Source organism: Spermophilus citellus, assembly GCF_964194105.1.
Source record: "Spermophilus citellus genome assembly, chromosome: 10".
Lineage (NCBI taxonomy): Eukaryota > Metazoa > Chordata > Mammalia > Rodentia > Sciuridae > Spermophilus > Spermophilus citellus.
This window is the reverse complement of record NC_138197.1, coordinates 45,317,543-45,333,132: the sequence shown is the minus strand read 5'-3', so window position 1 is coordinate 45,333,132 and position 15,590 is coordinate 45,317,543. Positions and strand designations below refer to the sequence as shown.

General features: G+C 39.8%; 1 protein-coding gene across 4 annotated transcripts in view; it reads right to left on the bottom strand.

Annotated features, from left to right (window-relative positions):
* Positions 1-14,950, bottom strand: part of AEBP2 (AE binding protein 2) — a 214,627-nt gene extending 199,677 nt beyond the window's left edge. For all 4 annotated transcript variants that reach the window (XM_081311504.1, XM_081311501.1, XM_081311502.1 and 1 more), the window contains exon 1: positions 14,138-14,950. In XM_081311504.1, the coding sequence (XP_081167630.1) occupies positions 14,138-14,805 (668 nt within the window). In that variant the 5' untranslated portion in view covers positions 14,806-14,950. The remainder of the gene's footprint in view (positions 1-14,137) is intronic.
* Positions 14,951-15,590: the final 640 nt, after the last annotated feature.

The window sequence follows — 15,590 nt, the reverse complement described above, 5'->3', positions numbered from 1 at the left end:
AGCCACTCAAGAGGCTAGGCAGGAGGATCACAAGTTTGAGGCCAGCTTGATCAACTCAGCAAAACCCTATCTTGAGATAAAATAAAAAGGGCTAGGACAAAGCTCAGTGATAGAGCATTCGCCTAACATTAGAAAGACCCTAATCAATTCCCATTACTGCAAATAAAAAAAAAATGATATATAGCCTATGACATACACCAAAATTACTGATACTCTGATTCATTTACTATGCATACAACACAAATATTTCTTTAGTTTTACATGTCATTAGCATAGACACACAAAATATTTAACATGTATATATAATTTAACTTGTTTTCGGCACATAGTTTTACTTATAAGATAAACTAACAAATTTAAGTTTCTGGAGCAGGAGTGGTGGGGCAAACGCCAATAATTCCAGTGACTCCAGAGGCTGAGAAAGGGGGAACCCCACTTCAAAGCTAAGATTGGCCATTTTGCAAGACTCTGTCTCAAAAGAAAAAAATAAAAATCTCCGTAGAACACCAAGGTCAGTACCTGGTATGAGGGAAAAAAAATTTTTTTTAATTTAGTTTCTGCAAATCAATTAGTTCCATTAAAAAATTAATTCAAATTTAGGCACAACAAGTAACACTGTTCTCAGGTAGATATTGTCCCTAATTAAGAAATTAGGCCACTGAAACAGATGTGAACCTAACAATGTCAACATAAAACACATCTACTAATATTCATTCCAGGGACAAAGATATGGTCAATTTACTTTTTCTTTTATCAAAGACAAATAGTTATAGACACTGATTTTAAACAAGATAAAAACATTTAGACCATCAGATTTCTGTAAGGCTGTGAGGATTTGCTTTCTAAACTGCTAAAGTGTTATAAATCAGGTCCTTCCTCAGAAACAATTAGGAAGAAAAGTATAGACAAGTGCCTATTTTACTGTATGTGTTATACATATGTGTGTTATAAATAAGTCAAATTTCCCTAAGGCCCTTCCTACTCACCTAAGGTAGAATGAATTCTGCTCTCTTTGATCCAATTAATTTGTACTGTGAATTAGCTATAAAACTCTCCTTTAAAGAAAACTCCCAAATCTAGCTTGCACCTCGCACACAGTGGATGCTCATGGTTCTTAGTGACAAATTTAAGTAGGACTTTTAAGGTAAGTAAAATATATGGCTTCGTCACAGTAACATAATAATAAAAAATTAATTAGAGGCACACTAAAAATCATTAGCTAAATCCAAGATAATATTAGTATTATTACTGCTACTACTACTATTACTATTATAATTACGAGCTATTATCACTGTAATTTAAAAAGCTAAAATGGATTTCTAATCAAGAAAAAGACTACTCTCTATCCCCACAATTATTTCTCTGGATAAAGACAAAAGATTTTTCTTCCCAAGACCCAGCAGCATTCACTAAATTAGCCAAAAGGGACTTTATGCAACAATGATGAAATATAATCTATGGAAAACAAGGAGGCTGCAGTCTTTCATCACCACTATTCACTGTGCACATTACTTTAAATGTGTTTCTCTTCTCAAGCCTATTGCCCTTAAAGATCACTCCACCCATATTTTTCATCTAGCTTGAGATCAGCAAGCAAAGCAATTATCTTGTAAAAGACAATAGTAAAAACATCCTACTTCAACACAATTACAAAATACATAATGATCTCTTACTCTTACTTCATAAGGAAACAATCACATTTAGTTTTTTTTTAAATCAATAGAATGATTTTTCCAGATGATTTTCAAATTCATGTTAATTACCAGAATGAGTACAGCAGTGCCCAACACTTCAAAAGATGTTCAAATGACTAATTTCCAAGATGAGTTTAAAACATTAAAAAAAAAAATGTTTTGCCAGCCGGTCACAGTGGCACACCTGTAACTCCAGCAGAGAGGATCACAAGTTCAAGACCAGCCTTGGCAACTCAGCAAAGACCATGGCTCAAAATAAAAAAATAAGAAGGACTTAGGATTCAACCAGGGGTAAAGCACACCTGAGTTCATATCTCTCTCTCTCTCTCTCTCTCTCTCTCTCTCTCTCTCTCTCTCTCACACACACACACACAACTAACTATTCTCAGCTAGGTGTGATTGCACACACCTGAGGCATAAGGATTCCAAGCTCCAGACCAGCTTCTGCAACTAAGCAAGACCCTGCCTCAAAATATGAAAAATAAAAAGGCCTGAGGATATAGCTCGGTGGTAGGGTGCCTTGGATTTAATTCCCAATACCACACACATACACACACACACACACACACACACACACACAAAGAATGGATAAATAACAAAGCATGATACATACAAAGGAACATCACTCTCAATCATGCAATGGAATATTACTCAATCTTAAAAAGGAAATTCTGCCAGGCACACCAATAATCCCAGCTATCTAGAATGCAAAGGCAGTAGAATCATAAATTCCACGTCAGCCTCATGAACTTAGCAAAATCCAGTCTCAAAAAAAAAATAAAAAATAGGGGCTGGGGTTGTAACTCAGCTGTAGAGCGCTTACCTAGCACATGTGAGGCCCTTGGTTTGATCCTCAGCACCACATAAAAATAAATAAATAAATAAACGTATTGTGTAAAAAAATAAAAAAGGGCTGGGGATGTAGCTCATTGGAAAGCACTTACATAGCAGGTATGAGGCCCTAGGTTCAATCCCCAGCATCACAAAATTAAAAATAAAAAAACAAATTCTGACAAATGCTATAACATGGATGAACCTTGAGTATATTATGCTACATGAAAATAAGTCAGTCCACAAAAAGAACAACAGCATATGATTCCAATTATATGAGGCACTTACAGTATGCAAGAATGGTTACGTTCTTGTTTCATGTAGCCCCACTAACGAAGGCAGAAAAAAGAAATATGCATCTGGTACATCCACATTCAATTCAATTCAACCAATTACTGAGTTACAAAATAGGAACAGCTTATTATTAAGTGTGGTAGTTGAGTTCTGAAAGCATAAATATAAAAAGACTTAGCCAGGCACATTTGCACACAACTGTGGTTCCAACTTCTCAGAAGGCTGAGGCAGACTGCATAAGCCCATGAGTTTGGGGCAAGCCTGAACAACACAGGGGTATGCCATTTGTTTAAAAACAAAAAAGTCCAGGCCTGGTAGTGCACACCTATAATGCCAGCTACTCAGGAGGATCTAAAATTCAAGGACAGTCTGGGCAATTGAGCAAGACCCCTGTCTCAAAAAAAAAAAAAAAAGAAAAAAAGAAAAAATTTTTTTTGGTACTGGGGATTGACTCCAGGGGTGTTCTACCACTGAGCCACTGAGCTACATCTCCAGGCTTTTTCTTGAGGCAGGTTCTGAGTTGCCCAGGCTAGCCTCAAACTTCAGTTCACCTGCCTCAGCCTCTGAAGTAACTGAGATTATAAGTATGCGCCACTGTGCAGTCTCTAATCTTTCATCTTGAAGATATGACAACAGGCTCAGTGGTAGAGGGCTTTCCTAGAGTGCACAAGGTCCTTTTCTCAACCCCCAGCACTGCAGGGAAAAAAAGAAAATTACAGCCAAGGAGACAAGAATGAGTATTTCAGTACAACACCAAATATATGAAATAAAAATATGGCAACTTTTGAACCCAGAAAAACCTTTGGAAAGTATCCTTGAGGGTTGCAGGTGAGGCTCAGTAGTAGAGAGCTTGCCTCAAATGCTCAAGACCCTGAGGCTGATCCCCAGCATCATTTAAAAAAAAGCGGGGGGGGGGGGGGGGTAAAAATATCCCTGGCTGGGCATGAGGCTGAGACAGGAGGATCACAAGTTCAAAGCTAGGCTCAGCAAAAGCAAGGCACTAAGCAACTTAATGAGACCCTGTCTCTAAATAAAATACAAAATAGAGCTGGGGATGTGGCTCGGTGATCAAGTGTCCCTGTGTTCAATCCCTGGTACCAAAAAAAGGATCCCTGATAGCCTCGACACAAGCAAAGTTAAATTAGTCAATATTCTGCGTTTGTCTAAAGGATATATAATATATTTGTTTGACTTCAGTTGGAGTACTTGCCAAGTCTACAGCAGAATCTTCACAACTGTACACCAAATTACTTTAAACCATTGTGTCAAAATCCTCATACTGATTGGGCTGGGGATATAGTTCAGCCGGTAGAGTGCTTGGCTAGGACACCCAAGGCCGTGGGTTCAATCCCCAGCACCACCAAAAAAATTAAATTAAATTAAATTTAAAAACCCTCATATTTAAGAAAAAGGATCCATCTGACGTTCAGAGACACAGAATCACTTGCCAAAGTTCCTTCAGGAAGTATCTAGTATTTACTAAGTCAAGATAGCAACACTGATCATTTATTCTCATTGCATATTCCTTCCACTATCTCTCTCTGTATGAGAAATGAAATAACCTCTCTGAATTAAATAGAGTCCTGGGCCCTTTATATATGCATCTCATTTAATCCTAAGAGTAAAACACTGAAGACTTTTTTGGGGGTGGGTATAGTACTGGGGATTAAAACCAGGACTTCCAACATACAAAGCAAGTACTCTACTATTGAGTTACATCTCCAGCCTTTTTAATTTTATTTTGAGACATGTTCTCCCTAAATTGCCTGAAATGGCCTTTGAATCTATGTTCCTCCTGCCTCACCCTCCTAAGCAGCTAGGCTTACAGGCATGTATCACCTTGCCCTGCTAAAAAAGTTTTCATTCAGAAATAATAACTGATTTTTGTCATGGCCCATCAAGAGAACTAGTTTTTCCCCTCATATTCTATCTTAACTCTCTTCAGTTCACACATGTACTAATCCGAACACCTCCTAATTTCTCCCAGATTCTAAACTGTCCTTCTCTACCTTTGCCACATATTGTCTTGTAACACATAACTTTCCTCATTCCTCCAAAATCTATTCAAAAATATATAAAACATGTCAAACTCTGTGCAAGGTGCAACAGAGAGAGCACTGATTAAGACAGACACAGCCCCATACTCAGGGAGTGCATAAATCAGCAAACAATTACTCAAATTTAACAGAGACATTGAAGAATTCATCTGCTGACATAACTCACAAAGAATCAGACAGAACGTTCAAGATAAGACCTGATTGGAAGTTGGGAAGAGGCAAAATTATGTGATTCACAAACCTGTACTAAGAAAGATGTGCAAAATGGTGTAGGTATAAAAGGTCCTCTGTAGTCATTAATTCTTATTTCCTACATCTAGTATGGATCCTCAGATCTAGGCAGCAAGTCTCCTGAACGTGCTAGGTTCATTCCTGCCTCCATGTTTCAATTAGGCTTTCTCAAATTCTCTCTTCAACATTCATTTAAACCTGGCTGGATCTGTAGCTCAGCGGTAGAAAGCCTGCCTAGCATGCACAAAGCTCTAGTTCAATCCCCAGCACCAAAAAATTTTTAAAAGATTGCTGTAACATTCACCTAACCCAAATATGTCATCGCCTTCTCCCAACAATTTGTTTTCATTGCACTGCTGGGAGTCCAAACCAGGGCCTCACCAGTTAAACAAATCTTCAGTTACTGACTATGCAATACTCTTCAACTCTAGTTTTAACGCACTGTGACAATTTACAAGAGAAAAACAGAAAATAATGCAATCATCTCTTTAACATTCTCATTAAAAACTAAGCATCTAAGAAAGTATCATGGTATTTTTTTCTTATCGCTTAATAGGGTACAATGCTAACCATCAGTTAAGTGGTCAAGGAATAATCTCTTATACATCCAAGCATCATGTCATCACCCATCCACATCCAAAACTATCACTTTAGTTCTAAGGCCAATATAAAAACTACATTCACAAACGCAAACTTTTGTGACTGGGTTACAAAAATGAATATAAGGCTAGGAATGTAGCTCGTGATAGGAAGCATGCTTAGCATGTTTGAGGTCTTGGGTTCAAATATTGGCACACACACACAACCCAAAACACAAACACATCATAAACTCAACATATAGTTAAATCACTGTACATCCCCATAACAGCAAAACATATTCCATATTCCAAAGCCTTTACAATCAATGCATACTAGTTTCATATTAAAAATTACTAAAATTAAAATGTACTATGAGGCATTTCAGATCCATTAGAATGCAGTTACATTACAGAAAATTGATTAAACAAGGCAAGACAGGGTGAGGCCCAAAGACAAATTTGCTGGCAACCGACTAACACCCTATCTCAAATTGTTTCCCCCCCCCCACAGATGGTTGAATGCTTGCCTCGAATGCACAAGGCCCTTGGTTCATTCCCCAGCACCATTAAATAAATAAATAAATAAATAAATAAATAAATAAATAAATAAATAAATGTTAAAAGAAAGCTAGATTAAAATATAGATTTTTATGATGAAATACTTTAATCTACCATAGCACTTTCCAAGTTTTTGCAGTACTCCTTTGCAAATATTTGCCATACATTTAATGCTTGATATAGCACTCTTTTTTGGTATTACAAATCTTACACTACTTCATAACAATAATTCATTCAAATGCAAACAATAATAATCATTACTAACACAGTTCATTTGTGCAGAATCTTGTCTCCTACACTCATGAAGTCAGGACTTGGTTTTCTTCACTGCTTTACTTCCAGCATCTGGCACAGATGTAGTATCTGGCACATAATGGGGATTTTTTTAAAATAATTATTTTATTTATTTATTTGTATACAATGCTAAGGATCAAATCCAGTGCCTCACACATGATAGGCAAGCGCTCTGCCACTGAGCTATAGTCCCAGCCCACATAGTGGGAATTCTACGCACATCTGTAGAAAAAAATGCCTATCAGATAGTGAGCCCTTAATTATTTCGCTAATATTTTACAAGTAATCCACCTAACAATCTTACAGGCTAGGAACTAGTATTGTCCCCCTTTGATTTTTTATTTTTAATTTTATTTGAGACAGGGATTCAATTGCACAGGCTGACCTCAAACTTAGAATCCTCCTGCCTCAGCCTCCTGAATAGCAGGGATTACAAGTGTGTCCCCCCACACACACCTTTTTTTATGGCTTTTCTCTTTAGGCGGAGAATGATATTTTGTTTATGTTTATTTTTATTTTTTTATGTGGTGCTGAGGATCGAACCCAGTGCCTCATGCATGCTAGGCAACACTCCACCACTGAGCCGCAACTCCAGCCCTGTGTGCCCCTTTTACAAAATGAGACATCAGAAGTTATTAAAGATAGTAAATAAGCAAATCCGATTGTTGGCATTTCAATTTATTGCTAGTGGTATTTGAGGATTCACCATACCCAAGGTATTATTAGGTATACAGAAACCTAAATGAGCAAACTGTCCCGACTTCAAAAATGTCATTCAACAGGAAAGACTAAGCAAGCATTCAGATAACATGGTTCTATAGAACAGTTCACAGGATTTTTTTTCTTCCTCTTTTTGTAATGAGGATAAACCCAGGGGCGCCCTATCAATGGGCTACATTACAATCCCACTTCTTTTTGAGACACTAAGTTGCCCATGCTAGCCTCAAACTTGCAATCTCTATCCTCAGACTGCTAAGGTGCTGGCGTTACAGGTGAATGCCACTGTTCCAAGCTCACAAGATTCTTTTAACAGAAATGATGTCACTAGTACCTCAGAAACACTTTAATAATGCAGGTGGTGGCACATACACATGTAATCCCAGCACTTAGGGAGACTGAGGCAGGAAGATTGCAGGTTTGAGGCCAACCTGGGAAACTTAACAAGATCTTGTCTCAAAATAAAAAGTAAACAGGGATGGAGATATAGCTCATGAAAGACCACTTAGCTAGCATGTGTGAAGCCCTAGGTTCGATTCCTACTACTTTAAAAGGAAAAGCCAAGTTTAAGGCCAGGAGAGCATTCATTGCAGAAATTTGATGTGCTATAAAGGGTTATGTCAAAATTTTTGAAGAAATTTATCAGAAACTATACGTAAAAAGAAAAAAAGCTTACCTGCTAAGTGAAAATGCACAAACATGAGCAGATATATTTGGGTCATAAAAGATCACTATGGCTTCCTTCTCGTTCTTTATCAGCTCACTTGGGAGAAATGGCTACACAAACAGCCCTACGGAGATGTTGAGCTAGTAAGATGTTGAGCCTTCTGCTCAAGAGCTACATAAAGCCACCTTTGATGATACTTCCTGTCTCACTGCAGTGCTACCAATACCTTTGCTGCAACCTCATGAGAATAAGCCTTCAAGTTGCTAAATTATGGGGAAATTTGTTGCCCAGCATTAAACAATAGGTAAGGAATGAAATCTGTTCACATTAGACGTAAGGAAGTTTTCTGCTAGGAGTTACAGAAAAATCTATCTGGATTAAAAATCTAACTCCAATAGCAAGATGGATGAAGTGGGAAGCATTCTGTCCTATCTCCCACACAAAAACAATGTCCTAAACATAGTAATACCTGTGTTTGGTAGCAACCTAGCCTACATACAGGACTTCCTAACTGACCCAAGAAAATAGTCATTGTTTATTGTTTGTTTTTTTTTTTTAAAGTTCCTTAGAACCTCTCCATATAAGTACAATATTGAAATCTGTGGGGGTTTTATTGTCCTTGTTTCATTTTAACACTGCCAAATCTTACTTAACTGAAAGCAACATGTTACCATTGAAAACTAAGAAATATTAGAAGCTCTTTTTCCTATGTTTCATCAAAATAAAAGAGGGTGCTGAGTGTGGTAGATACATAACTGTAATCCCACCTCCATGAGAGGCTGAAATAGGAGGATCACAAGTTTGAGGGCAGCCTGGGAAATTTAGCCAGACCCTGTCTCAAAATAAAATTTAATTCAGCCAGGCACAGTGGTACACGCCTTTAATCCCAGCAGCGGGAAGAGTGGGTTGGGGGGGCCCTAAGGCAGAAGGATTTCAAGTTCAAAGACATCCTCAGCAACTTAGTGAGGATTAAGCAGCTTAGGGAGACCCTGTCTCAAAATAAAAAGGGTTGGGGATGTGGCTCAGTGGTTAAGCACCCCTGGTTTCCATCCCTAGTACCAAATAAATCATAATAATTTTTTAAGGGCCAGGGGACAGGGGTGCTGGATATATACCACAGTGGTAGAGTACTTGTCTGGCATGTGCTAGGCCCTGAGTTCAATCCCCAGTACTGGGGTAAAAGATCACTGGGGGGATCTGGACAGACTGCTAACAGCTGCAATTTAATTAAAATGGGTAGCTAGTCAGTCAGTAGCACACGCCTATAATCCCAGGGACTCCAGAAGCTGAGGCAGAAAGATCAACAACACGTCTACAATGCCAGCAACTCCAGAGGCTGAGGCAGAAAGATCAAGAGTTCAAAGCCAGCCTCAGCAATGGCAAGACACTGAGCAACTAAGGTGAGACCCTGTCTCTAAGTAAAATTTCAAAAAAAAAACAAAACAAAACAAAACAAAAACAGGGCTGGGGATGTGGCTCAGTGGTTGAGCGCATGAGTTCAATCCCCAATACCAAAAGAAAGGGGCAAGGGGTAGCTAGTGAAAGGGAGTTGTAGCATCAAGTAGGAACAATATATTACTTTACGCAAAGTATTTTATTGACTCAATTGTACAGATCCTTAGTAAATCTTTTTTTTTTTTTTGGCAGGGGGGAGGGTGGTGGTGCTGGGGATTGAACCTGGGGCCTTATGCATGCAAGGTAAGCACTCTACCACCTGAGCTATACCCCCAGCCCTCCTTAGTAAATGTTGACAACCTCAACATGCAATGTTCCAGTTCAGATGTTTAGTCTTCCTAATCATCTTACTGGGATACTGGACTATATAAACAAATTTTCCTAATGTCCAAGCAAGCTATATCTCAAAATTTGCAACCTATAGGGCTAGGAGTTCCAAACTCTGACCCATAAAATGATAAAGGCCTATGTCCTTTGCTGACTGTTAATTCTATACTAAATATACCCTTTCTTATTAATTCCCAATGCTTATGTATGCATCTTCCACTTTACATCTGGATTACTCAGAAAGACTGATAATTGAAAGTTATCTTAAGGTTTTTTTTTTTTTGTAGTATTAGTGATTAAATGCAGGGGTGCTATGCCTCTAACTACATCCCCAGTCTTTTTTATTTGTTTGAGACAGGTGTCACTAAGTTGCCCAAGCAGGCCTAGAACTTGTGATCCTCCTGCTCAGCCTTCTGAGTCACCAGGATTACAGTCATGTACCACCAGGCCAGGCCAATTTAGCTTTTTCAAAGTAAGTCATGGCTTATACTAGAGGAAGAAAAAACAACCACCACCACAAAAGATAGGCTATTGTCAAATTAACCATATAGATAAGAAGCTAAGAGCAGTACTTCCATAAATCTAATTCAACAGCAAGTACTATAATAAGTTCACAGGTATTTTATGTTTAAAATTCTATTTTAAAAAGTTAATTTACTACTTGAAACTGAGACCATGTCTCCTGTTTTCTCATCTTCCCCCACCTAACCCCCAAGTACTGGGGATTGAACCCAGGAGCACTCTACCACTGAGCTACATATCTACAGACCTTGTTATTTTTTCAGACAAGGTCTAAGTTGCCCAGGCTGACCTCAAACTTGCAATCTTTCTGCCTCAGCCTCCCTAGCAGCTGAGATTACAGGCATACACCACCATGCCCTGCTTTGACATTATCTTTTTAGTATCAATACATACTCAGTACAAGTGTGGCATTTTGGGCTGGGGATGTGGCTCAAGCGGTAGCTCGCTCGCCTGGCATGCGTGTGGCCCGGGTTCGATCCTCAGCACCACATACCAACAAAGATGTTGTGTCCGCCGAGAACTAAAAAATAAATATTAAAAATTCTCTCTCTCTCTCCTCTCTCTCTCTCTCTCTTAAAAAAAATAAAAATAAAAATAAAAAATAAAACAAGTGTGGCATTTAATTACTATTTGGATGACTCACTCAACAAATGTTTCCTAAATTGATTTTTCCCCTAAATGTTTTTTTTTTTTTTTGAGAGAGAGAGAGAATTTTTTAATATTTATTTTTTAGTTTTCAGTGGACACAACATCTTTATTTTATTTTTATGTGGTGCTGAGGATCAAACTCAGTGCCTCGCGCATGCCAGGCAAGCGTGCTACCGCTTGAGCCACATCCCCAGCCCCTCCCCTAAATGTTTTTATATAACAGATATTAGAAAACAGAAAAAGGAAATCATGTATTAAAAATAATTTTTTCAAAGTTAACTTAGTATCATAAGTTATCTTAGTTAACTTTTTTAAAAGTACCTAAAGTTTAGATTCAAAGTAAAAGAAAAGCTAAGTTTTAGTGGGGTCACACAGCTAAATATACCCCCTGAAGAAAATTCTATTATCTACATTACATAATTAATATTATATATCAACTTTAGATTTTCAATCCAAAATAAACACGTTTGTAAATTTATCACTGGCTTTAAATAACTTTCCTCTAGGAAAAATAGTCAACATTTTTTGTATCAAGTGTCATTTAATCATTTTATAAATTAGTCACTTTTCATTACTCAATACTTTCAATACATGTTTGTAAATGACATCTCAGGTCACAAACTCTAGTCTTGATTTTAATTCTCTTAAATAAACCAGCACACCTGTAGTCTGTCACTTGGTAGGCTGAAGGAGGAAGGAAGATTGCAAGTTCAAAGCCAACCTTTGCAAATAAGTCAGACCATCAGCAACTTAGCAATACTCTGCCTCAAAATTAAAAAGGGCTGGAGGGTGTAGCTCACTAGTAAAGTGACCCCTCTGTTCAATTCCCAGTACCAATAAACACTAAAAATAAAAAGCACCAACAAAAATATTTAACAAATTTCAACAGCCTAAAGCACATCAGATAAAAAAGTATAATATAATTTCAAAACAACAGAAAAACAGAATAGATATTCCAATATAAACAAAGTTCTAATGATAATAGAATTGCTGTCACAGGAGTGCTCCAATATTTTAAAAGTACTTTAATACTACTATATTCTTCCACCAATTACAAAGGATTACCATGAAATCAACCTATGATATCCATAGAGTTGTGTGATCTGAAGTATAGTTTGTAAGAATTACGAATCCTTCCCAAATTTAAATAACTCTGAAAACAAAAAAACTTGCAAAATTAACAAGGTTATTTCAGAATATAAAGACCACAGTCCAGTTTCACTGGATAGGTTTTCTCATACAAGTGAAAATCTACCACCATGAAATAATAAAACTATAATATTTTGCAGTCTCTAGTATTTAAGCATTAAAGTAAATTATGTTTGGTTATCAAGTTTTAATCCTTTTTTGGACTTGGAACACCAATTTTACTCTTTACTCTGAGATAAGGTATAAAATCAGATATTCAAATAAATATCTAATAAATATCAAGTGAAACCAAAATTTCACTTGACCAATATATATAATTCATTGTCTCCTGAAGTGACATAATAGGTAGATGTTAATTAAAACAAAACTGAAACATACCACTTGTTATTTAAGGTGATTTATTATAACTCTCCTGAAGTGGAGACACTGAACTTGAGAACCTTTGTTCAGATTCAGCTCTATCATTTCCATGCCATACACACAAACTGCTTCTTCATCTGTTAAATGGAAGTCAAAATATTACCTATCTTGTACTATAGTTTTGAAGAAGAGGTGGAGACATTTAAACTGCAGTGCAAGGCAAACATCTGTCACATTATCTATTCTAGGTAAACAGATAAACTAGGATTGGATGTTGATAGCATAAAGTCAACTTTCAAATGTGTAGTGCTATCAATGAAAAATATAAATAGTAAAATGATAAATAGCACATGCTTCATTCTGGAGTTCACATCAATTTTTAATTTTCTGATGTTCTCCTTCCTGTCTATCTCTGTGCCTATACAGTTCAAAACCTTTCTTAAGGTTTAAACCATTTATTTTATTCTATATAAAGGTATCTTGTTAACTAAGAATTAAAGTAAATGTCAAAAATAATTTAATATTAGATTTTCAAAATACTCCAATTCTTGAAGTCCTTGGAGCATTAACTATAAGGAGTTCATTTTTATCAGTTAACAATCAGAATTCCTAAAACTTCAGAATTAAACTTTTAAATTAAAATCACTATCAACTTTTTAAAATTCTATTGCTCATTAAAACATTAGCAGATAGTCAAAATAAATGCTAACATAATTTAGAAGCAGAATATGCATGATTTCATTCTTCTTTTTAAAATACATTAAAAACCCACTACTTAAAATATTAAGTATTCCAAAGAGATAATAACGGAAGCACATACTATTAGAACAAATTTCTTAAATATCCTGGGGGAGGAAAATGGGGGATGCTTTTTTGTCAATTTCTAGTTACTTCTAACGAGCTTTAGAAAAATACTAATTGGAGACCTCACCAACACACGACTTTAAATATTATCAATTAAACCACGACTCTCATGGTGAAATACTACCATGTAATAAAGATTTTAAGCTACATACTGTTTTACCTTCACGAATACATTTTGTTACCACTTCAACTCTCTTTGATTGAGCGAAGTTATTTTAAAAGGCTATTAATTCACTATTCTTTTCCACAATGATTTTTGTGTTTTCAACTTTCTCCCAGATTTGATCAGAAAACAAATAGGACAGATTAAAATCTCGTTGGAGACCGCATTACTGAGTACAAATATGGAATTTTGGTGGTAATGATTAAATATAAAACAATTGTCTTCTCTTTTTTTTTTTTTAAGTAGAAAAAAGTGATAGTTGGGGTCTCCTCCCTGGACAAGGAAGTTCTGTTAAATCCAAGCGAGACCAGCCATATTGGAAAACACTTGTCAATTATAGTTCTGACAAGTGTTCACGAACACGGTTGGATGAAGCTAACCTTGTGTACCGAGGTGTACATCAAGGCCCTCTTCTGCTCCGCCAGAGGGTCTGGGCCTGTTTGGGGATTGTCTCCGAAGTTAGAGCAGTCCTTAGGTCCGAAAGGAGTGCAGAGCCGAGGGGAAAGAGGGCGGGGAAAGGAGAGTTGGGGGGGAATGGTTTGAGAGTTGGAAGCCGCTATCCGAGAGGGGCGCGGCGGCGGCCAGGGATTTCCGAGTTGAGAGCCTGGGGGAGGGGCCGAGAATTCGGGGAGCTGGGGAGATCACGGCAAAAAGTCCCCTTGGTCCCTGTGAGGGGTCCGGGAGTTCGAGAAGAGGAAGGGAATGGGGAAACGCTTCGGTGCACTGACCTGTCTTCCGAGTCCATGCGGCTCAGAGGTTCCCCGTCCGACGACATCTCCAGGCTGCCTCGCCGGCCCCCGGAGGTCGCGCTGCTTCCGCCTCCCCCGGTCCCGTAGCCTTCGTCGCCGCCGCTAGAGACGACGCTACTACTACTGCTGCCGCCCCCGCCGCCGCCCTGGCTGCCCCGCGGTCCCTTGGGCTCCTCCAGGCCCTCCTTGCCGTCCCCATCCCCGCTGCTGCTGCTGGCGGCGCCGGGGCTCAGCGAGCGCGTCTCGTCGCTGCTACTCGCGCCGCTGCTGCCCACCAGGCTCTCGGCGCTACTCTCCTCCTCACCCCCGCCGCTGCTGCTGCTCTCGTCCTCTTCCTCCTCCTCGTCTTCCTCCTCGTCCTCGTCCTCCCCGGCCTGGCTGGCGCTCTCAGGGCTCGGCTCCGACATCGTCTCCGCCTCGCCGCCCCCCACTCCGCCGCCTCCTCCGCCGCCCCCACCGCCGCCGCCGTTTAGCAGCAGCGCCGCCACAGCCTCGGCCTCCGCCTCCTCTTCCTCCTCCTCCTCTTCCTCCTCCTCCTCGGGGGGCTCAGTCCGGCCCCGCGCCGCTGGGCCAGGGCTGCCGGGAGGCAGAGGGCTCAGGCGGGAGAGCTCCTCCAGGTCGGCCATGTCGGTGATAGCGGCGGCCATGGCGGCGCCAGCTCCTCCTCCTCCCCCTCCTCCCCGCCGCCACCGCCTCCCTCTCTCGACTCTCGCTCCCTCGCCCCCTCCCAAACGCCCAAAACTCCGCTGCCGCCGCTGCAGAGCAGGAGGAGGACCCGCGAGCTGCGTCAGCCTGCACACGCGCTACGGAGCCCGCGCGGGGACAGGCGCGCGACTGCGCGCACTCACGCGGAGAAGGCTGCGCGCCTGCGCGGCAGCACTAGAGGGCACCTCCCCCGCGGCGAGTTCTGCGCCCGAACCCCCGCCGGGCCCCACAGAGTGCTCCAGAGTTTTCTCCTGGCCTTCCCACGCCCTTTCAGCCCTCGCGGCCGAAAGCTGGCTGGGGATTTTAACCGCCCTCCGAGTTCTCACGATTAAGTCATTCATTCAGGGGGTGTTTGGGGAGTGTCCCCTAGATGCAGGCGCAGAGCCAGCAATCGAACAAGTGCCTGGCCTTCTGAACGCTTACATTCTACGAGGAAAGGCAATTAAAATGAACAAAATAAGAATTACGATGCAAGATATTAAGTCCACGTGTGCAACAGAGTGCCACAGGTTTTAATCTAATGTGTATCCCAAGGGATGGAGAGATCACAAACTGGAAGCCAACATCCTTGGTTCAAGGTCTTGAAGTTTTTCAGTTTATGAGCCCATTAAAACAGTTTTGTAAAGTTTAAAATGACATCTGCATTCTTTCCCAATTTGTTAATTGCATCTATCTGTAACAGGGATTGAATCCAGAGTCGCTTAACCATTGAGCCACATCCCCAGCT